The 23,496-nt window shown below is 38.5% G+C and overlaps 1 protein-coding gene across 3 annotated transcripts in view; it reads left to right on the top strand.

Moving 5' to 3' along the window:
- The first annotated feature begins 1,681 nt into the window (after positions 1-1,681).
- The window catches only part of tiam2a (TIAM Rac1 associated GEF 2a), a 49,661-nt gene continuing 27,846 nt past the window's right edge, over positions 1,682-23,496 (top strand). The window contains exons 1-7 of one of the 3 annotated variants that reach the window (XM_077732070.1): positions 1,695-1,820; positions 6,232-6,263; positions 17,721-17,808; positions 18,189-19,359; positions 22,040-22,487; positions 22,572-22,744; positions 23,212-23,436. In XM_077732070.1, the coding sequence (XP_077588196.1) occupies positions 18,199-19,359; positions 22,040-22,487; positions 22,572-22,744; positions 23,212-23,436 (2,007 nt within the window). In that variant the 5' untranslated portion in view covers positions 1,695-1,820; positions 6,232-6,263; positions 17,721-17,808; positions 18,189-18,198. Of the gene's footprint in view, positions 1,821-6,231; positions 6,264-15,356; positions 15,854-17,720; positions 17,809-18,188; positions 19,360-22,039; positions 22,488-22,571; positions 22,745-23,211; positions 23,437-23,496 lie in introns of those variants that run through there. The other 2 variants (XM_077732069.1, XM_077732071.1) reach the window with 2 other exon arrangements.

Below are 23,496 nucleotides of genomic sequence, written 5' to 3' on the forward strand. Positions count from 1 at the left end.
ACCTTCCTATGTGGAGTTTGCATGTTTTCCCTTTGCCTGTGTAGGTTTTTTTCAGGTAGTCCAGTTTCCTCCCATGCACACTAGGCTAATTGTATGTTAAATTATCCTTAGGAATGCCTGGTGGGTTGTTTGTCTCATTCTAATTGACCAGAAATCATTTCAGGGTATACAATGGGCTGGGGGTCAGCTCCAACACCCCCCGTGACCCTTTTGAGAATATAGTAGTGTAAAACCTAAACCAGTAGACGTGATGATGAGACGGCCTTCTTGTTGCCAGGTGATTATTTAATGCAGTACAGCGTGTTACTAATGAATTGCATTTTAACAGGGCAGAGTAGTTTTTACTGGCCGCTCAACAAGGGCGTGAAAGTGTCTCTCTGTGGGGACCCGGAAAGCTAATGCGTATGCGAAAAGGCTTGCGATTTTAATTGAGGGTTGAACTGTGACCAATCAAAAGGCTTGTAGGCTCTATGGATAATTCTGGAAAAATAATCAATAAAAATGGACACAGTCTTAAACTTAGTTGTTTACTTTTTCAGTCTCAGCTGTTGTTTATGATGCTTTATTCAAGGTCAGGGGTGTCCAAAGTATGTACTACTAGGTTTTATTTGTTTTTAATTTGGAAAATTCTTTGAATAAGGCCTGCATAAGAAGGTTGAGTTCAGCCTATATTGTTGTTAAAAGGAGCGAGTTAATTAAAAAGAGTATTAACTTTAACTTAAAGGTCAAAATTGGATGAATGTTGCAATAAATGGAGGAAAATATTGAATAAATAGTTATATATATTTAAAAAAAATTCTGACTAGATGAAAATATGTTGGTTAAAACTCTCGCTTCTTGTGGACTACAAGAGTAAAATTGCATCTGGAGCTGAGACCAGAAATACATTTAGGAAAACCGCCATTTTATTTGTAACCTTTGGCACAGATGTAGATGCATAACAAGATACGCTGTTGATTTTCTACAAGATATGCTTGTCCAAGTAAAGCCGCTAATTCCAGGAAAAGGCTGTGCCATATTGATCAATGGTGGACACTCCTTCCCCCAGTGGAGGGCCAGTTTAACTGTTGAATCTTAATGGTTTGGGGTGGAAGGAACTGGCACATCTGTCCAAAAGGTCAACCAAATGACTTTTTGGGGGGTATTATGCGGGAATGCTGCTTATTTTTGCAGCATAAATAACAAGGAATTCTAGCAATGTACTGATTGGTTGTAAGAAGAGGCCAAACCTGTTTCTTATCGGCTCATTGATCCATGTGACGAACGAGGCTTACTGAGATCTTGACAGGCAGTCACGACATTATTTTTTTAAAACAGGGGGTGTCAAACGTACGGAAATTGTGCACTAGGGGGTCCGATCCCAAGGCCCGAGGGGTTGTTCTGCCTCACAGGCAATTTGTAGTGCGTTTATAGTATGTATTCAGAATGGAAATGTTTTTATATTTGTTTTTATAGCACCTATGAAACTGAAATGTGTGAGTTTTTTTATTCAGATGGGCTTCAGCACCCCCTGCGACCTTTGTGAGGGGGTTAGGAAATTAATGGATGAATATAATTAGATAGGTGGCAAAAAAAACAACTAAAGTCAGTGGCCTTTTTCCTCTTGATGGGGGAAGAGTGGGAGGGGGCGGGGTTTAGCAAATATGGGAGGAGTCTCAGCACAGTCTGCTTTGAGCGCTCTTCAACAACAACCGTGGAAGTCACATACTCAACTTCTCCGCTCTTTTGCGGCTTTTTTGCGGCTTTTTTAAAACATCGCACGTCCGATCAGGCGCAGTGAGGACGTTTAAAGCATGTTTTAGCAGCGGAAGCATTAATCGGTGAGTTTGCAATTTATTTTACGCACATGGGTGAGTTTACGGCGTTTTTATACATTTTTACCTTAAAAATCAAATAAGTTCATAAAACAATGTTGTAGTGTTAGATCATATATGCAATTTTGATGATTGATGTTGCTAAAAATGAAGGATCGTTCACGATGTTTGTTCAACAAGTGTGTGTGATTACAAACAATTTGCATCGTTTCACAAAAAGTTATTTATAGTCGCTTTAATTTATGTTTGCTTTTATACACACTAGGATTCGATCTGTTAAGATTTTAATGTTGATGGCGTTTTATTTTGGTGTAAAAAAAGAACCAAACATTTCAGTTACAACAATCCATAAATAAATAAATAATTCAATCCATGTGGTGTGGGAATACAGCATTAGTATTTTGAGATATAGGCTGCAAAATGTTTGCAAATTGCTTAAAAATGCAACTTGTCAGGAGTCAAAACGCTCGTTTATCTTTAACTTGACAGGAAATTGCATGTAAGATTTTTAGCCCAGGTCTCCATTTTCCATATTTTCCTTCTCCAACTCACCTGAATCATATTAATTGTTACCAGGCCTCTGCAGAATTTTCTGCATAATCTATCATTGCACTCAAGTGCATTTGATAAGAAAAACATTGAAAAAGAATTGGAGTTAGTGACCCCTCTATTAGAGAAATTGAATACATTTCTGTATATAATAGCTTTTTTTCCATTCCTGATTTATGATTGCATTGACTGTTGCAGACAAACATCCCAAAACATGGCCACTCATTGTATTAGAATGTGAGAGTTGATCTCTATTGTTGTTTTGCCGTGTGCTGCTTGCAAAGGGCCCTCGAACCCCCATACAGAGGCAACAAAAGGCCATAGCCCCCCTCCTCCTTTCTCTCCTTAATCGGAAGGGGGTGCGACCAGCCTTTTGGTATTTGGGTCCTTGTCGGCATGGCAACCCCTCAACTCTGAAACTTCTACCTCAAAGGTGTCAGACCATTTTAGATATAATATTTAGATTATTTTATATATATAAATGGATTAAATGAACTGGATTAAAGGCCCAGAATACTCAGTTTTTCATAGATCTAAAACAATGTTTATTTTAGCTTTTTTAAAAGTATATTTTTAGATTTTCCAAAATGATTTTTGAACTAAAGACACAGAAAAAATTGATTAAAAAATAACAATTACTGATTTAAAAGAAGCAAAATCAGGAAATTTAATATACGTTTATACTCTTATTTAATATATTTTTTATATTTTCCAAAATGAGCTAAAAACACAAAAAATGGATTAAAAAATTTGAATTATTGATTTAAAAGGGGGAAAATAAGGAAATTTAATACACATCTATACTTTTCATTTTAATTTAATCCTAATACAGAAAGTCGGCACTCATTTTCTTTCTCGGACCGCACAAAATGATGTGGCGGTCCAAATTTGGCCCCCGGGCTGCCACTTTGACACCCGTGTTCTACCTTTTGAACCAAGCTGGACTAGGAAGGTGTAAAAATAAAAGCTGTGGCTCATGATTGGGAGTAATCGCTTTTAAAGGTTCTGCTTGGACGCCACCCAAACAAAGTGTGTGCTGATTCGCTCTTTTTGGGATATTTATGTACTAATTAGAATCGTTAGCGGTCAGTTTATGAGGCATTGAAATGCTGTTTACCCCATTTGCCCTGCTGTTAAACTGACTGGGTTCGATGGCGACAGATACGAGACGACATCCGAGAGGAAAAAAAAGTGGTTTCGTCGTCTAGGCCTGTTTAATGAAGCGCCAAAAAAAACGTAATCACTTTCCGTAATTGTTTTATTTCTGCGTTTGAGCCTCTTTTGGCTATGGAAACTAACTTTGGTGGGTCAGAACTTGTGGCACCATCTTATTTTTGTCCCTGTGGTGGACATTTTTGAGGTTAGGAAATGATTTCCACCACAAGGAACACCATGTTTGTATTATTTCATTTTTCCTGGTGACGCCGATTGAGTGTGACCCGTAGTTTCCTTAGAGTAGAAAACGAAAAGCTTCTGCTTGCTCTCTTTTTTTGGTGACATGTGGTCTACTCTCAAAATATATTGAAAAAAAATGTCAGCCATCTTCTCATCCTTCTTTGTGGGTGGTCTTGGACATTTTTAACCATGACATCATTCCAGCGTAAACTTCTTTCATGCAAATAACTTGTTTTTGATGTTAGTTCATTTAGTGTAAATGATGCATAGTGGTTCAGGCCTAATGGACTATGGAAAATAACTTTTCTTCCCTTTTTTGATGGTCTATGTGGCGAGTAGTGTATATATTTTTGGATTGTTCCAGCAGTCCTGCAGCCTATTAAGAGCTTTGAGACTGTTAATTCGTAAGTCGCCAATGTTTCATGTCTTCTCCCCTCTCTGCATTTTTTCTCCATATACGGCCAAGTCTGCATGACACTTATCAGGCATGGCTAACATCTGTGTTGCTTGTCACATGGTGGCTTTCTTTGAGGTGGAGGTGGGGCACAAATCTTTAAGTTATGTTTTCAGATAAATTCTGTGGGAATCTGTGGTTCCAATTCTGATATTAGGCCCGATCATCATTTTTTTTAGAGACAGAATCGAGTATAAACAGACCTGTTTCTTAAAAACTATTTTTTAAGGTATTAATTTGTCTGCCATTGACAGCAATAGACGTCCAACCCCAGTCAAACTGTCACTGGACATTTTTTACAAGTGTAAATATAAATACATGACATCATACTGTATTGGATTTGTATTTTTTTTGCAAGATAAGTGGATTATTTTATTGTAACAAGTTATAGACTTCATGTTGCACTGCCATTGATGGAAATATTTATAATTATACTTGTAAAAAAACTGCAAAGCCGAGAGAAAATTATCTTTTGAGAATATGGAAGTTAAAAATTGATCACATTGCATTATTTTTCACATAAATTAAAATAATCCAGATTTATTTTGTAAAAATATAAAGTATAGAATACCTCTTAATACTATTTATTTATATTTACACAAGAGAAACAAACTTTTCAGAAAGAAAAGAGCCTAAAAGTCAAGTAAATCACAATCAAGAGAGCTCAATTGATCCTATTGGGCTATTTTTATATACATTTATTTACCAGAATGAAATATTCAACTTTATTTTGTGCTGCACAACTCATTTGCAACACATTTCTTTCCACTTATACGGATCTGGATTTGATAGCGGCCTTGTTTTTTTTATAGTTTGACGATTAGTTTTGCAACATTGGCCCGGCGTGACGGCAAACTCGTGTTTTCTATTTTCTGCTACTGCGGTTTGAATTCTATTTGTCTTGTATTCAGCATCTGGAGAGGTTGCTATAAAAAGAATCTTAACTAAAGGCTGGTGTTGACAGTATCTTGGCCCAAGACTTGTCATCTAGTAAGTCAAGGTCACTTAAAAGACACATAACTTTCTTTGCCTACACTTTGGATAGTTGCAGGGTTGAAATAATCATCATATTTTGAATCTAAGACTTTATTGCACAGTTTTTTTTGTTCACATTTGTCCAATTTGAGAGGATTTACCCAGTCAAGCTGCACTTTGGGTTTCTACTAATGCACAAACAGAAACCTTCTGTCCAAGCTCAGGATCTGATCCGGCCGGCAAAACCAGGTTTATGCCCGGTCGTGCTCTCTTAATAGCCTCAAGCCTTTGACATTGTGGGGTGGGTAGTTTATTTAAGTACGTTTCAGGGTCACCTGCAAAAAAATGGATGGTCTTTAAGCTCGGTAAAGGAAATGAAGAAGGAACGAGTTCAGTTGCTTTTAATCATTTGTCACATGTGTGGGATTAAAAGGTTCTAGATGGATGATTGGAGTTTGTGGGGGTCTTTGGGGGAGGTACAATAGCTTTTTGCAGCCATTCACCATCTATGACGGCTTCAAATAGGCGATTGAGAATTTTGTGAGTTGGTTTCAAGCATGTGCATTTGTCTAATAACCTTTGCTTTTGTAGCACATGACTAATGTTAAACTTGTAATCTTGTTTATCAGGACGTGCCCCTTCTATGCACTCATTGGGTGACTTAAAACCAGATTAGGTCAATCATGGAACAATCAGATTCATTAATATTCATATTCCCTTGTTCCTGTGACTGTGGTTGTCACTTAGATTCCCCATTGGAAAGGTAAACACAGCTGGTGCTGCAAATTGTTGGTTGTCAGGGTTTTGCTAGTTGCCATATGTTTTTTTTTGTTGTTCTAAGGCACCTGTGTCAAAGTGGCGGCCCGGGGGCCAAATCTGGCCCACTGGATCATTTTGTGTGGCCCGGGAAAGTATATCATGAGTGCTGACTTTCTGTTTTAGGATCAAATTTAAATGAAGAGTATAGATGTATATTAAATGTCCTGATTTTTCCCTTTTAAATTAACAATTGTAATTTTTAATCAATTTTTTCTGTGTTTTTAGCCTCCAAAAGGGTTGAATTGGCACCGCCGAAGGTAAACAGCTAATATTTTGTTTGTGTTTACAATTGAAAGCCACTCATTTGTACCAGACCACTGGGAAAGGATTACATCGTCCGTTTTAGGCGTTGACAATGTTCCTATTGTTGTTCTGTTTAACGCAGGTGGAGTAGAACAGCCAACAGCAAATAATTGACAGTGTATCTCAATAATACCTCCGGCCAGGCGACTTCTACTGTATCTTGATTACCACTGAATTTTACAATTTACCTAATGACCGCCTCGTGGTCATGGCTCAGCTGACATGAGCCATTCAGGAATTATTTCTTAAGAAATTCAAATGAAAGATACAACAATTGAACATTGTGTCAAAATTACAAAAAATGTGTCATTATTACTAAAGGTTGGTTTGGAACAAAAATTATTGGAAGTGGTTGTTTCAGAATCATGTAGAAAAAGATTTTCTTGACCTTTTTTTTTGAACAATCTGTTCAGGGTTGAGCCGTAGGTGGCTTGATCTCCAAGACAGATAATCTCTCCTTGATTTCTTTCTCTCTAAGCTTTGTCATGTTGGCTCAGTCGTTTGGCGTCCAGCCAATGTCAACACATTCTGGTTGCTTTAGGTCCCCATGCTACCGTGTATTTACTCTCGGAACATGCTCAATTAAGTCTATTTTCTACAAAAAAGAGGGAAATGTAACCTAAGATCATGTTTCCTGAAGCGATACAATCAGCAGGCTTAGTTTACCTGTCAGGCCTCAGTAGTCAGACAAAAGGGGATGTTAGCTTACTGCAGAAAAAAAATATTACGATAAGAACTCATCTGTCATCTAGTTCTGCAGCACTTGAAAATGGATACACATTTTTTTGCCTTATATCAGGGGTGTCTTTAACATCAACTTTATTTCACGTGAGCTGGACCATTTTAGATATAATATTTAGATTTTTTTTGTTATAAATGGATTAAAAGAACTGGATTAAAAACTCTGGATATTCCGTTTTTTATAGATCTTAAACAATGTTTATTTTAACTTATTTTAAAGATATTTTTAGATTTTACAAAATGATTTTTGAACTAAAAACACCGTAAAAAATGACAATTATTGGTGTACAAGGGGGAAATCAGGAAATTTAATATACATCTATACTCTTCATTTTAATTTGATCCTAAAACAGAAAGTCGGCACTCATCATTTACTTTCCCGGGCCACACAAAATGATGCAGCAGGCAGGATTTGGCCCCGGGCCGCCACTTTGACACATATTCCTTATAATATCATGGGCATCAGTTATTTTTTTGTCACAGGCCACATTGTAGTTACTGTTTGATTTAAGCATATTTATTGATTTTACACGGTTAGTTATTGGTCTTTTTATTTTAAAAAATTCTGTGAAGTCTTACTTTTCCCCCCAAAACTTTCTTTTGCTTTGTGTACAGGCTGCCGGCATGTTTAAGTGTACACAATGTGAACACAAGGTTTTTCTTATCACTCCCAAACATCCACAATCCCACTGGCAGTGCCAAGACGTAATCCCTTCTTCTCTATTGCGTAAGAAGTCTTTGAGCCATAGGTGTGCACCATCTACTTAAGGAGACGGTTGGGTTTTAAAACTGCAGGTCATAGCTCAGGTTGTTGTTTTTGGCTGGACAACAATCATTTGCCAAACACACATACACACGCATGTCTGCTGTTTTTGCAGGCCACACCACCGGCTATTTGTAGTACTTGGTTGGACAGGTTGACTTCTAATTTGCCAGCTCAACTAATGTAAGGGTGTATTCATACTAGGGAAGTCCATAGTTGGCTTTCTTTGGTTTGGACCAAAATACATTTTAGTACTTCATATTTTATGTTTTAACTGCAGTTCGTTTTCACATTGCATTTATTTTTTTTGTTGCAATGGATTTGACAACTAACATACACATATGCAAACATCATTTAATCATTGGATAAAAAAAGTTTGGGTGGAGTAACACATTAAAAAACTGCATTATTGCTTATATTGCTATGAGTTATCCAATTTTGTAGTGTTGTGTTTTTTTTAGATGTTATATGGTTTGTATTAACTGCTTTGTTTAGTATGATCTAGTCCTGTTGTTGTTTTTTTCTGGGTTCAATTACATTGTACTCATTTGTAAGATTTCAGCTAATTTGTCTATCTGTCTGTTTAGTGTAGAAGTCAAGAACAAGATGATGGAAAAAAAATATTTGGTGGCTTTCCCAGATGTTCTTAAGTGTCTACAGTTTAAACTTGAATGTGTGGTAACAGTGGAACACATGACTCACAACTTGAAGGGATGTGCAAAATCAGTCATCCTAACAACTGCTGTTTGTATTTGGGGAAATTGTGTGTGTGTGTGTGTGGATGAATAAGGGCTGTGTAGAGAAGGAAATGACCTCATGAAAATGTCTGCCGCCACTAACACTTTGGGCAAAAAACTTCCACTGGTGTCCCAAGCCAAAATATATACACAACATGAATAATAAGAGGTTTAAAAATTATTTTCTAAAGCAGTTCTGCGTCACAATCATCTGAAGCGGCTTCATACAGTTTACGATTGCTGCTTTCTGCCACTATCACATTTTTCTATCGTTCCATGCTGTGTGATATCACTTACATCTCCTTACCTCACGGGAACGTTCACTTTAGATCTTTTTGGAGTCCAATAACTACTGTTCTATACATCTTACTTCAGTCTCTAACTTTTTCCTTAAATCCTTGAATAGTTTTGCTTGTTTTGCCTGACCACCAACATAACAACAACAGAAGATAGCTTGTAATCAAACATCATCCTGAAGGGTTAAATATCATCTCTAGTCTGTTTTTAGGCCCATCCCTTTTTAAGGAGGGGAGGGCAGAGAATAATAGCCCCCTTGTCTTCTCATAATGGAACAGCTTGACCTCTGGTGATCCCTGTTGGTAGCACATCTGCCTGTCAAATCCCACCAACCCCCCCGACATCTAATTCAATCGTTCCTGGAATGCATCTCGCTGATTAGGAATTATTAGGGTTGGACAGAATCTTCTTAGTTTCACTCAAAGCTGTCGATTTAGGGTCTGTTTATGTTGTTGTTTTTTTAAGAGCGATTATTGTGGATTACGACCCAAGACCTTAAAGTGAGTAGAGATATCGTAGATCGGATCGGGAATCTAAAAGTTCGTAATAGTCATCTTTCAGACCTTGAGTGGAAAAACTGGATCTGGTGAAGAAAACTTCAGCTATTGTGCTTTTATTTGAATGCTGTTGGTTAAACACAAGCAAGCTTTGTGGAACACCTGCTTGGGATTAGAGGTTAATTTCTTGAGATAATTCCCGCAGTGAAACCTAATCTGAACTCTAGCCACTTTGACTAGTTTTGGATAGAGATTTTAAATGTTTTAAACTCAAATCTGTTTAATCAGCGATTGTAAAATCATGGGTATGTTATTGTAGGCACTATAACACATTTCTCAAGTGGCCTTCCATTTTTAAATGAAATATTAATATTGTTTTTTTATCAGTTAACCTTCAATGGAGTCCATATGAAGCAAATAAAAACCGAAATGGAGGTAATTGAGATTATATCTGGCAACATGTTGACTCACAAGTCTGTCAAGGGTGGGCTCAAAGTAGAATAAAGTTAGTGTGTGTTTTGGAATTGGTTGTCTTGCCAATTTTATCTATTCTGGGATGCCAGCCTGCTGACATTTCGGCCTTATCTGAATTGGAAACCTATTGACGCGCTTGATAAATTATAACGTTTATTTTATGTCGGACCCATCTTGTAGGTGCATTAAAGTCACAGAAAGGATGATTTCATAAATTATATTGCTTTGGGCTTTTAGCTACCTTTTGATTAACAGTTTCTTTCCTTTTTAGTAGGGCTATGACAATATTGTGATGTCTTGCAAACACTCTGATCGGATCGTAAGTCAAAAAAAATACGTCTACGGAGTGGGAATTCATCCCAGCCATTTTCTTAAACATGTAGATTGCTTCCCTTGATTTATTATCCCATCTGGCCAGGGTTTTTGATTTGATAAAGCACCTTTTATCTGTTAGCATTGGCCTCAAACAGCTTCATTGAGGTCAATACAGCCCCTTGACAGATATTGCACAATTATTTAGACCTGTTCCTGTGGTAATGGACCCTAAAAGCCAATGAGCAGCAGTTTCATTACATTTGTGACCTTGAAAATGATGAGTAAAGCAAGCCGACGGGCCCACTGTTTAACCAGCCGCAATCGTCTCACAACATCATCTTGGCATTCGCTCTCTGCCTAAGACTTTGGCACGTGTGACCGATAAAAGTGCTGATCTGTGAATTACCAGTTGCCTTTGCTGATGTTACTCAGCTTCTAATTTGTATTACTTCGTTTTTTTTACCAGGTCATTTGCCATCATTGGCCAAAACCTTTAGTTTTTACTCCAGTTTTTTCCCCCCCAATATGTAGACCAGGGGTGGCAGACTCATTTCAATTTTAGATATAATATTTAGATATTTTTTATATGAATGGATTAAAAGAACTGGATTAAAAGCCCTGAATATTCAGTTATTTTTATAAATCTTAAACAATGTTTATTTTAGCCTTTTTAAATATATTTTTAGATTTTACAAAATGATTTTTGAACTAAAAACACAGAAAAAATGCTTAAAATGACAATTATTGATTTAAAAGGGGTAAAATCAGGAAATTTAAGATACATCTACACTCTTCATTTGAATTTGATCCTAAAACAGAAAGTCGGCACTCATGATTGACTTTCCCGGGCCACACAAAATGCTGCGGCAGGCCAGATTTGGCCCCCGGGCCACCACTTTGACACAGGTGACGTAGACTCTGCTCACAAAGGTCAACTACTGCTAGCCTCATGATTTATGAATGCATCTAGAGATTAATGCATGTTCCCAACACATATGATGTTTAAGGAAATGCACACATAGTATTTCAAATACGCTCTTAGTACCTGGATTAAAGATGGATTATCTTGCATATTGTGGAAAAGTATCTTGGTAAAAACTGTAAAGCAACACCGGGTCTGGTCTATTAGCCTAGAAACTGCAGAATGCAATAGCCACGTGTCGTTTTGTTTGGAAAAGCCACAGATTTTACCTTTTTACGTCCACACTGGGACCCTTTAAATGATTGATTGTGTTTGCGTCCATGAATTCCTTCACGCCCCTTTTATCTCTATTTTCTCATGCTTTTTATTGAAAACCGATGGACGGCCATGTTTCCATTTGGCAGTTCATTTCAATGTTGACTTTTTCCATTGTCTTACTTGTCCAGAATATACAACCCATCTCATTGGAACCAGATGGCACAGTGTCAGATTATTTTAAATTAATTAAGATTTTTTTAAATTACATTTTAATATTTCTTAATATATTCCTTTTTACTTTACTTTGTACTTCATACTTTAATGATGAGTGATGAGTATGTTAATACTTTTCTTCTTTTTTTTCTGTTTACGTTTCATATGTACTGTTAACGTATGCACTTTTTTATTTGTATCGTATCTTGTGCTGACCCCGCCCACCTGTCAAATTTTTAAAGTCAATATGGCCCCCCGGGCCGGAAAGTTTGCCCACCCCTGATTTAAATCGTTGTTAAAACGCAGCATTGAAGCAGATAAAACAGCACCAAACTTTATCTTTCTTTGTCGAATGACATTCTTGATGCCTCAATGCATTTTGAGTCTTTTCAGAAAATCGATTCTATTTTATACAGGCGCGTCTCCTGCTCTCAAATGCCCGTGACTCAATTACGTCTATGAAACCTGCAAAACCGAAAGCATTTGGACCCCCCAAAGCATCTGAATTTCATTGTGCTGCCTCGGTCAATGATCTTTGATGGCTTTTCCTTAGGGAGCCCCGAGTGAGTCTCACCCCGCCATTTTTACGGCGACTTTGCTCATGAGTAAGTGAACGTTATTAATCACTCTACAGACCTGATAGATGATACTCACCAAGCGATGCCCCCTCCCATTCCAATGCACACATACTTTAATGTGAAAGGAATGAAGTCACTATGTTTAAGAGGATAGAATCGTTTTATTACCGTATTGGCTGGTCATGCCAATTATAATATTTTCTCAAGGTTATACGTCTTAATTTTGGCTGTTAACTCGGTCTCAAGTATTTTTCTGTTGCTTTATCAGTTAGGAGACATGCAGAGGTTATGTTTTTGTGTTTTCTTTTCTAATCTGACCCTGTGCGTCCACATGTTTCATATGCATGACCTGTCACAGACTGAATTGCTTTGTCGCCAGCTTCATTCCTGGGATTTTCTAGCTATCTTCTTCAAAGCTTGCTTTGATTTCACTTTGGAGTGGACAATGTGGCAATAACATGAAACCACTGGGCTGTGATATGTTGCTCCTTTTAAGATGGATGCATCTGTTGATTAGCACGTCCGCCTCGCAGTTCTCAGATCGAGCGTTCAGTCCCTGGTGGCTTACGACCTTCCGGTGTGGAGGTTATATGTCCTCCCCACCACTGCATGTTTTTTTCCCAAGTCCCTGGTTTCCTCCCTCCATTTTAAATATATGGATTCTAAGCTAATTTATTACTTTAAATTGTCTTTAGCTATGATTGGTTGTTTGTTTCCTTGTGCTTTCCTGGCAGCCAGTTCTGGGTGTCTCCTGTTTACTGGCCATAGTTGTAATTAGTAGAAAAATGAATACATAATGGAATTTATTAGGTATGCGCTAAATCTTTTATACAAATGTATCGGAATTGGATTGGATAACTTTATTCATCCCATATTCGGGAAATTTCGGCATTTTATAAGGGCATTTTAGACATAAATATATAGGTAATCAGTAAGTTAATAAATAAATACATGAACACATAAATAAATAACCGTGTTATATATATAAGCACATATACACATATACATACACATACATATATAAGCACATATATACATATACATACATATATATAAGCACATATATACATATACATACATATATAAGCACTTATATACATATACATACATATATATAAGCACATATATACTTATACACACACATATATAAGCACATGTATACATGTATACATACATAGATGTACATGCATGCATACAGTAGGTGGATAACTGATTCAAAATATATTTTCTGCAATTTTTTATTCTGGGACATGCATGGCTATTATTATACAGTACCAAGAATCTGAATTGTTATAAAAAAAGTTAAGTGGTTTAACCTAACCCTCAAAATACTTGACCTCTGATCCTCATTCAAACCAAGCTGGTCTTTAAGTGAATTCCGTCAGTTGTCAGCCGCGCATTCCCACTAAAACTCGTCCTGGGCATCTGGAGACTACATGGATTTAAATGTATGTTTGCGGGGTGTAACGGAGAACTCATTTTTTTTGCTGACATGACCAATGAGGCTCATTTATGGCGCCCATTCCCATGTGTCTTTTTAGAATTGGCGTCCCACTTGGCAAATCGTAAATAGCTCAAAGCCATGTTGTCTCGTGGGGGAGATGAGAAGTATTAGTGTACTCAAAGAATTCCCATATTTGTAACCCCGAGCTCGCCATTTGTCAGGCAGTATCCCACGAGCATCATCCTCCTCAGCGGGATTTTGTTTTCATTAAATACGGATTATTGAAAGTAATCGTTGGCTAAATGTGACATCATTTAACATCTACAAGGAAGTTCATGTGTTCTAATAGTTTAAGCGTAATCCATCAGAATAAAAGAAGCTTTGGAGTAGTTTGCTGCATTTAAATTAATTTAAGATTTGGGATTTTCTTGGGTTTTTAGGCTACTGAACGATATTTTTTTAGTTGTAGAATGTCATTTGCTATTCCCAGTCGTAATGTATTGGACATCTGTTGCCTTCAAAGGCTGCTAATGAGTTAAAACTTTAACAATTTAAACAAATACACTATAAAAACTTGATCTTTTTATTTTTCCCCATTCTAAACCTCTGAAAATGACTTTTTTTCTTAGTTTTTGGTGAAAATCTAAATTTCTGCCCAGCTTTTATCAGAAGATGAATCATTTTTATATTATAGAAAGCCAATTTATTTCTGTTTTGTAATTGATCTAATGTATTTTCACTATGCTTTTGTCCTCATACATGTTTACAATTGAATCAATGTTTTAACATATGTCTTTAGCACCTGCTCTAAATGAATATTCATCAGATTGCCACTCTTCACCTTCCCTCTTTCTATGCGTCCCACCCTCACCCTCAAGTGCGTTGTTCCCTAACCTTTGCGCATACAAAAGCCTTTTGAGAAGAACCCAGACTCCTCCGCATCATCTATTGTATTGCCAACAATGTTGTTTAGCTCTAATGAGTCGTGCTGGGCCTAAAGTTATCATGTCAGACAGCAGGCTGATGGATGCTTATTGGACAGCTGCTCCTAAAGAGTTGGCTTGGCTTTGACTTTGAAAAGTTGATAAGAAAAACACTATAATATTTCACAATAACACACTATTTCGAGTTTAACTGGTCAGTCTACCTGTGCAGGTGTTCACCACCAATTTATAATTTATATGGAAGATTAATAAATGAGTATTTTCTATCTTTTAATGCTGTAGCAAACCATTCAAAATGAGAGTACTTCATACAGTTGAGTTTAAATTGTAGTTGGAAACAGTTGTTTGTCTCCTTGTGCTCTACAATTGCCTGGCAACCAGTTCACCCTGTCCCCATAGTTGGGATAGGCTCCAGCACCCCACGACCTTTCCGTTTTTAGCCCCTCCAGTCAACATTCAAGCATTCAGTAAAGAACACCCAATGTTAATCACCCCCTGCCGCTCTCCTATGTTTCTCTGTCGCTTTTTTAAATGGGCCTAACTCAATTATGTGACCACAGTTATGTGAACCATAGTTTTAAACCACTGGCGGTCTCCAATATGTCTCCAATTGGGTTGGGCTTAGTCACAACATTTCAAAAAGCATCTCCCAAATTCCACCAGTAGGGAATGTTTAGTCCTTTTACATAGACAAGTACTACATTTGTCCCTAGAAAATAGTTTTGCCGGGTTGTCCACTCAACTGTTACCTGACACGGGCTAACCACACACAGACTCGACGCTCCGCCTAGTCTTCCGACTGGGATCGTTGTGCTTTTTTCAGATCACACAAGGGCTCTAGTCATGTTACCCCCTCCCCACTGCCTGTAAAGCAGTACTCTAGCCACTCCACGCCTCCTTGTCTCGCCCAGTCTTTCAGACGGCTATGGAAAATTGCCTTGGCTGTAGCAAGTCATGCATCCGCCTCCAATTCAAAGCCAACGGAAAAAAAAAACGGCTTCTATACCGAATAGGGAAAAACTACTGGCTAGAGTAGAGGCTCTTAATTGATGGAAGCTATAAAACGTTTCTTCCTTCTTCTTTTTTTAAAGAAAGTTGCTTCTGTTGAGAAGTTTTCTCCCGCTTGCCTCGTCTGTGCTTGTAACCCTGGGTTACGCTAGAAGGACTGTGATTCGTCGCCTCTGTCTTGGAGATGGGAGGGAGTTTCCACGTGGCTTTTAGTGTGCGTGTGTGGTCGTGTGTCAGTTAGATGCAGAGTGTCTATTGCCTAAAGGCTAGTTTTGGTGGGGATACCACTATCAGGTGGAAGAATAGAAGTGGGATTTTGTCGTGCTTTGGGATTAAAGGGCGCCAGAGCAGAGGTAGGCTGTCCGGTTGGTTTTTATATTTTGTTTGTCCTGTATTTAGCGGTGTCTGGGGGGAACTTCTTGTTAATATGCAATGGTGTTTCAATGTGTGCATCAATTTTCCAACAAAAGTAATGGAATGTGAATGATGATAAGGCTTCCTTCCAATGTGTGCTTTAGTTTATGTATGGAACTTGTTTTTTTTGTATGTAGATTTTACTCATGAGTTCAAAGAGTTTTCAGAGATAGTCAATAGCTTTTCACAACTGTTTTTTTGTAATGCTGTTCAGCCTGTTTAGGTTGGGACCACTAAAGGGAGCTGAATTTGCGCATATGTTTGAAGTGTCCAAGATCAATGGATCACTTAATGACCCCCATTCCCCAGTCAGTTATTTCAAGTTGTTTTTAGCACAAAATGCGTGACTAAAGTGCTCATTCTAAAGGATAATCTATGTTATGGTTCAAAGGAGATATTGGTCAGGCCTATTTGTGAGGGACAGTCTTGTTGTGCAATGCTTTCAACATTTACATTTTTCAAATGACTGGACTTTTCAACTATGATTCATACATTGGCAGTTTTCCCAATGGTGAGGTTCAAATGACAAAAAAAACAAGCACAGGACGATCTGTGTTGTTTACTTCTGTCGTGTTTGTATCCTGTTGTTTTCTTACAAAAAGAACAAATGCTTTTTTTTGCACAAGTTGGATTTTAAGCTGTGTTTGACAGCTATAAAAAAAGGACGCTTGCCTTTCTTGGGGCTTACGTGAGAGGCGGACCCCGTGACTGCGATTGGACAGGAAGAAAGCTCTGGGACTATGTAAACACTCACTATTAATAACAGATGACCTCATTGTTTCAAACTCAAAAAGCACATGCCGAGGCCTGAAGAAGTCATTGTTTAAAAACGGAGTTCTTGAGGCATTCTAGCTGTCATTTGCGTTGTGAATAAATTAAAATATTATATATTTTCTGCTTGCATCCTCTTTCTTGCAGGAATGTTTTTTTCCAAGGCGTTTCCATAATGCTCTTTTGTGAAAATCGCATAATTATATCGCTGTCTTCTGCTTTTAGAGCCAAAAAGTTGCTTTGCTTGCCGAACTGCAATAATAATAGTCAGATTTGAAGGCTACTTTTTGAAGAATTCGCCTTCTAAACCAACTGTCTGTAGCATTTAGAGCTTTTGCCCAATTTAGACCCCCAACACAAAGTGCCAGACTAAACACGGAGCTTACGTCGAAGCGATTCAGGGACAGCGGGAGAAGAATGCCAGGTCACGGGGTGTGTCGTGAAGCGTCGGGGTCTTTTGGCCTCTGAGCAGATGGTCTGCAGGAAATCCATTGAGGAGGGCCAGGGAAGAGAAGGAAGGAGGGAGGAGGATTCAGCTAAAAGCCTGGCTTGTCCTATATGGCGAAAAAAATCGCACAATAGCCTAGTTGAAGTCACAGCAGAAGGTGAACGTGTTTGTGTGTTGGAACGCCTTCTTTCTGAATAAACTTTGCAAGGAAATTGAAAAAGGATAAACTTCATTGTTATTGACAGCTGCCATCTAACACAATCAGGACTAATCTTTGATAGGCAGACATGTGTACATGGCATTAAGACCAGTTCTTTTACAAGCATACATATTACAGTATATCCCTCATAAAGCCTAAAAAATGAGATATTTGAAAAAAATTGGTTAAAACAAAATCTTTCCCTCCCACCTAATTCAATGTATTTTATTTCCAAGCACAATCCAGTACTGTATTTATTTTTTTTTACCATATTTAGGTTTATTTATTTATTTCAACATTGAATGCTTAGCGCTTTTTATGTGCTTTTGTTTGCTCTTTGTGTTTTTGTTTTTACCCTTCAATAACAAATTTGTGTTGTCTGTTTCAGATGCGTGAGTCTACAAATCAAAGCATTTTACTCTGAGACATGAGGTGTAGAGATCTCACACCAAGGCGGACAAACTTGAGGCACTGAGGTGAGTTTGAGGGTTTCATGCTGTTTTTAAACATGGTTCTGAACTTTGTTCTGCCTTGATTGACATTAGTTAAACAAATGTTTTTATTGCTTTCAACAAGCAGCCCCGCCTATATAGTTGCAGTAAATGCAATTCTTGCATGCATTAATAAAATGAACAAAAAAAATCTGAAGCAAACCAATAAAATACTTTCTATATGTTTTAATTATCCTGTTGTTTAGATTTAACTGATTTGCAAGTGAAATACAATGTACTTATCCTATTTTTATTCTATTTTTAATTGTGTGGAGAAGATGAACTGGCAATAAATCATGTTATTTATTAAAACATGTTTACAATGATATAATGCTATTATAACTGGGCGTTAATTTGTATTCCAGGGTGGAATAAATGGGAAACTCTGAGAGCCAATACAGCATCCAGGGCCTTAAAGCCCCCGGCTTTGGTTTCTCCGGAACACAGAAGCCATACTCGCTAAAGCTCGGCCCGGCCGCCGACGACCCACTGTCGCCTCACCAGTGGTGGAAAAGCGCCCCCGTGAGTTGCGGCTATAAAGCCAAATGCGTCAGTCGAGGTTGCCTCTCCCCTCCAAAGACCCGACAGCCCTACTCTGCCCGCCACAACGACTGCGTCTCAAGGGGAGCTAGGTCCGGCCCCAATGAACACCGCTGGCATCGCCCTACCGGATGCGGCGTCCGCAAACGCCACGTTTCGGACGACTACGAAGATAATCCGTACGGAGCAGAGCTCCATAGCCATACAATAAATAGTCCGAGAGACAAACAAGAGGTTTTAGAGAAACAGAGTAGCCCGAGAGTGGTCATTAAGAAGGACGGTAGCCTGAGAGTTGAATTCACCAACAACTCCGGTAGTGATTTCCTCCTGGACGAAGTCTCCGGTCCTGTACAACTCCTCAAATTCTCGTCTAATCTGGACTCTCCCTCAACTTCCAGTCTGCCCAGTAGCGAAACCGATGGCGTGCATGGCGGTCCTCCACCAGCTTCTACCTCCTCCACTGCCAGAACCAGTAAAGGGAGCTCTCTAAGTTCCGATGGTTCCTGGTATGATTCTCCTTGGGGCGTCAGTGCCGAACTTTGTGAGCAAGACCAATCTGGTTCTTCTATCAGGACGCAAGTACATTCTCCTCTACATCAATATGACTCTTTCCCCGAGAACTCTTCTACTTTGCCCATCTTTTATAAAGACCCCACAATGGCTGTCACCTTCCCCATAGCCAAAGACGTATGCTCCCATTTGGAGGCAGCTCCGATAAACCAACAGCTGCATGGAGCCTCCCTTGCTTCGGTTTCGGATGTTCCCTTGGAAGAAGAACCCCTGGAGGCCCCCCAGTTTTCATCGTACACCTTGCCTTGTCGGAGATCCAAAGCTCACGCCGCTTACGAGGGCCTGGATCGATACCCAAACCAGGAACAGCATCGCGAGCGATCTGGATCCGAGTTTGGCTTCAACAAGAAGGCTTCCTTGAAAAAACATATCCGACGTTTTAGTGACTGGACTGGCAGCCTCAGCCGTAAAAAGAGGAAGACTCAGGTAAGAATCTATAAACTTTTTGTTTGTTTGTGGTTTATCTACCTAATCGTTTATTAAAGAAAGAGGTCTCTATTCATAGCTCCATCTACTCTCTGGCAATAGTGTAACTATACCAGATGTGTACTTAGATATTAAACAGTACTTGGATATTAAACAGTACTCAGATATTAAACAGGACTTGGATATTAAACAGTACTCGGATATTAAACAGTACTCGGATATTAAACAGTACTTGGATATTAAACAGTACTTGGATATTAAACAGTACTTGGATATTAAACAGTACTTGGATATTAAACAGTACTTGGATATTAAACAGTACTTGGATATTAAACAGTACTTGGATATTAAACTTCTCTCTTATATGTTAAACTCTCTCTCATGAATATAATTTTGAGAACTAGTTTCAACAGTATACTCTGTCACCATTTGACCGGCGACCAAACGTCCAGTCACATTGAATAATCAACCATTATTTATCCCGTTAGTTACTGTTACACTCATGTGGGTCAAAAGTTTGAGCTGTAAATGTTCATTGCAAGCAAATGGAGGATTTATTGCTGCTGTAAATCGATACTTGTTCCATTCCTTGTTCGACTGAGAGAAGTTTTGGCATTTACTACAAAGTCCTCTGCTCTGCTCATGAAAGTTTTTAAGAACCATGTCATATTATTCTTCCAAACCAAGTTGTAGCCACGTTAAACATTCCATTTGACTGACTTGGAGACCACTTGGTTCTGTTTTGGCCTACATTTGTAAAACTCTAAACGGGCTTTTTAGAAAACTATCAAGAGAATAGCTGTAAGCCTTTGATAGGCTCTATTGGATTGAAATTTAATCCGATTTAACCTCATCCTTCTAATGTTAATGAATCATTTGTGCTTGTTCCGCCTACAGATTCTTTGGGCTTCTTTTTAATCGCTTTGATATCAAATCTGCTAATGGGAATTGATGTCCAATCAGGGAAGTCTCTCAGAAAACTGCCATTTTTGCTATAATTTAGATTTGCAAGTAATGTTTGTTTTCTCTGTATATTTTATTATGGCCTTTTCTTAACTTTTCAATGCTAAATACATTTCTCCAAAACTAAACTAACATATTTTCAGCCAAACTCTGAGATTTTACTCACTTTTAACACAATCTACTACAATAAATTGGCTAAAAAGTATTCTAATACTTATATTTGGCTTCCTATTACTGAGCAAATTTCACTATTATTCGTGCCTGCCGGGTTTAATAACTCATAATGGAAGTTATATATCATACACTGATTTATAGACATTTTTTCCATCCCCATCAAGTTATTATCTTGTCTCTGGAAATCCCATTTGCTTTTAGATTAGATTTGATCATGGGTCCTAAATAAGAGCTGAGATAGTTAGATATTCATAGAATGTGAATCTTAAGCATTTGGTTCTTCTCCAGCTTTCCAGCTTAAAGGTCATATAATGACTAAAAGAACCTGCTTTAAATGAGGAACATATGTTTGGAACTGACTTTTGGCTGCTCACTTGTAAAAAAAAAATAGGTGAAAAGTGCTTTTATTGCCAATAAATCTGCTTGCTGGCCTTTTTGGCGTAAAGTTGGGGTGGAGGTTTAAGTAGAGCCTGTTTTAATCCCCAAAAAAATAAAAGCAAGAGTACAGTGCTTGACTATTTAGGGTGAGAGCCGTACATATTGTATCACTCCAGATTTGATGTAACAATCAATTCAAGTACAGGTAGGCTTGGCTTCATCATTTTTTTGGAGAGTGCCATTCCATCAAGTGTTCATTTAGGGAAGAGGGAAAGCCACTCCAGGCCATAAATGATGTGAAATTGTCTAAGCCTGAAGGCTTTTAACCTCCCCAGGTGCTATTGCGGTATATTTGCAGCGCTTTCACCACCTCCTGAAAGATCAAGCTCCTGTAACGTAGACTTTGAAGTAGGTTTGAGAGATTTGACTAGATGTTCTGAAAATTTCCTCTTCAACTTTGCAGTGCCTTCCGGCTAATGAGAAGTACACAGTTCAAGTTCCAATTCAGACTCACAAAGCCTGACATACTTATGGAGTGATTGAGAATGCTTGAGGCAAAGGGTGGAACGATATTGGAACAAACTGGCATTATGATTTTTGGGGATTTTTTTTGGGATGGGGGGTGTTTAGGATATAATGCGATATATATTGGGATGTTAGAAATTGATATCTTTTGGGTTGGCAGGCATAATATGTCTTTTTTACTGTTGGGGTTTGCAGATTTCAACTTTGGCAATTGTAAGATAAATTAAAAAGTCATTTTTAAAACATTTATTTGATTCCTGTTGATAAAGCTTTGGTTATTATGATTATAAAATTGTAATTTTAAGATTTTCAGCTAGTTGTGTGCTTTAAAAAAATCTAAATACAGCAAATAGGTTATTTTAGAAAGGTCTAAGTCACATGTGTCAAAGTGGTGGCCCGGGGGCCAAATCTGACCCGCTGCATCATTTTGTGTGGCCCGGGAAAGTAAATCATGAGTGCCAAATTAAAATGAGTTTAGATGTATATTAAATTTCCTGATTTTCCCCCTTTTAAATCAATATTTGTACTTTTTTAATCATTTTTTTCTGTGTTTCTGCAATTATCAAACTTCAAGCTTTTATTGTCATTGTAGTGATTGCTGTCTTATACACTGCTTTATTTGTACTATTTATCCTATCAGGAGACCACCAGGTACAAGGATCCGAGCGATGTCTCTGACAGTGGCGTTGACGGCTTGACCACAGAAACCAACTCTCCATCTCAGACATCAAGTCTCCTGTGGTTCCCAGGTGCACCACGGACTCAATCCTCAGGGGCTATTCACCAATCAACCAATGACGGACTCCGGCAGAATATTTATGAGAACTTTATGATGGAGCTGGAGATGGGTAGCGGTCACGGAAAAAACGAGAAGAGAGACACTTCTACGGGGGACGACGAGGGGGAGAGCAGTAGCGAATCAGGAGAAGGCTCACTGGAGCAACTAGATTTGCTGTTTGAAAAAGAACGAGGGGTGGTCAGACGGGCTGGTTGGCTTTCTTTCAAACCTTTAGTGACGCTACAGAAGGACAGAAAACTGGAGTTGGTGACACGGCGCAAGTGGAAACAGTACTGGGTCACCTTGAAAGGTTTGTTCTTGTTTTGCTTATTTTAAATGGAAATTTGGTCATACATGGGATGACTTTTGATTTTTGAATTATATCCTCTCTTAGGATGTACGTTACTATTCTTCGAAACGTACAATAAAGGGTCACCTGAGCAAGAGATGTCACCTCGCTATTCGCTACTAGCCGAGGACAGCATCGTCCAAGCTGTGCCTGAGCATCCCAAAAAGGAGAATGTCTTCTGTCTCAGCAATTCATATGGAGATATATATCTCTTTCAGGTAAATATCTTGAAATATGCTCCCCAAAATAGATTGCACCCTGGCAAGTCACCCACATTGCACATGGCAAAAAATGGCTCTGCATTTTGTTGAATAGGACATGAGTCTGAAAGTAGTTTTGGATGAAAAGTGCCCAAATTTGGCAGGTAAAAAGTCTTAAAGTACATTTGCCAGTTGTGCTTTCTGACTTATATATGAGTAGAACCAGCCTCACAGTCCACACTTAACTTAAATTAAATTAAGAGCTCGCTAGACTGCGTTTTGGGCGTCTGAGATGGGGTAAAGACTTCATGGGCTACACTTTCCTGGTTTGAAAAAGACTCAAATTTGCATGTATAGGTCCCTCAATGTACTACTTGTCATCTGACGATATTAAGAGTTAGATTCGTCAACATAAGACTGACATTTATCATGTATATTAACCTTGCTGGTTTGTCAAAAGCAACTTATTGTTCTCTCTCCTGCAGGCCAGCAACCAGACCGACTTAGAGAACTGGGTGACCGCCATCCACTCGGCCAGCGCCTCACTACTGGCCAAGCGCCAAGGAAAGGAGGATACGGTTCGTCTACTGCGAAGTCAAGTCCGTGGCCTGTTACAGAAGATTGACATGGACGGGAAAATGAAGAAAATGGCCGAGCTTCAGCTGACTGTTGTTAGTGATCCCAAAAACCGCAAGGCCATTGAAAACCAGGTGAGCTGATCCACAAAGATAGAACTGGTTTTGCAGAAATCACCATCGGTGAAATAATAC

Source organism: Stigmatopora nigra, chromosome 13, assembly GCF_051989575.1.
Source record: "Stigmatopora nigra isolate UIUO_SnigA chromosome 13, RoL_Snig_1.1, whole genome shotgun sequence".
Taxonomy (NCBI): domain Eukaryota; kingdom Metazoa; phylum Chordata; class Actinopteri; order Syngnathiformes; family Syngnathidae; genus Stigmatopora; species Stigmatopora nigra.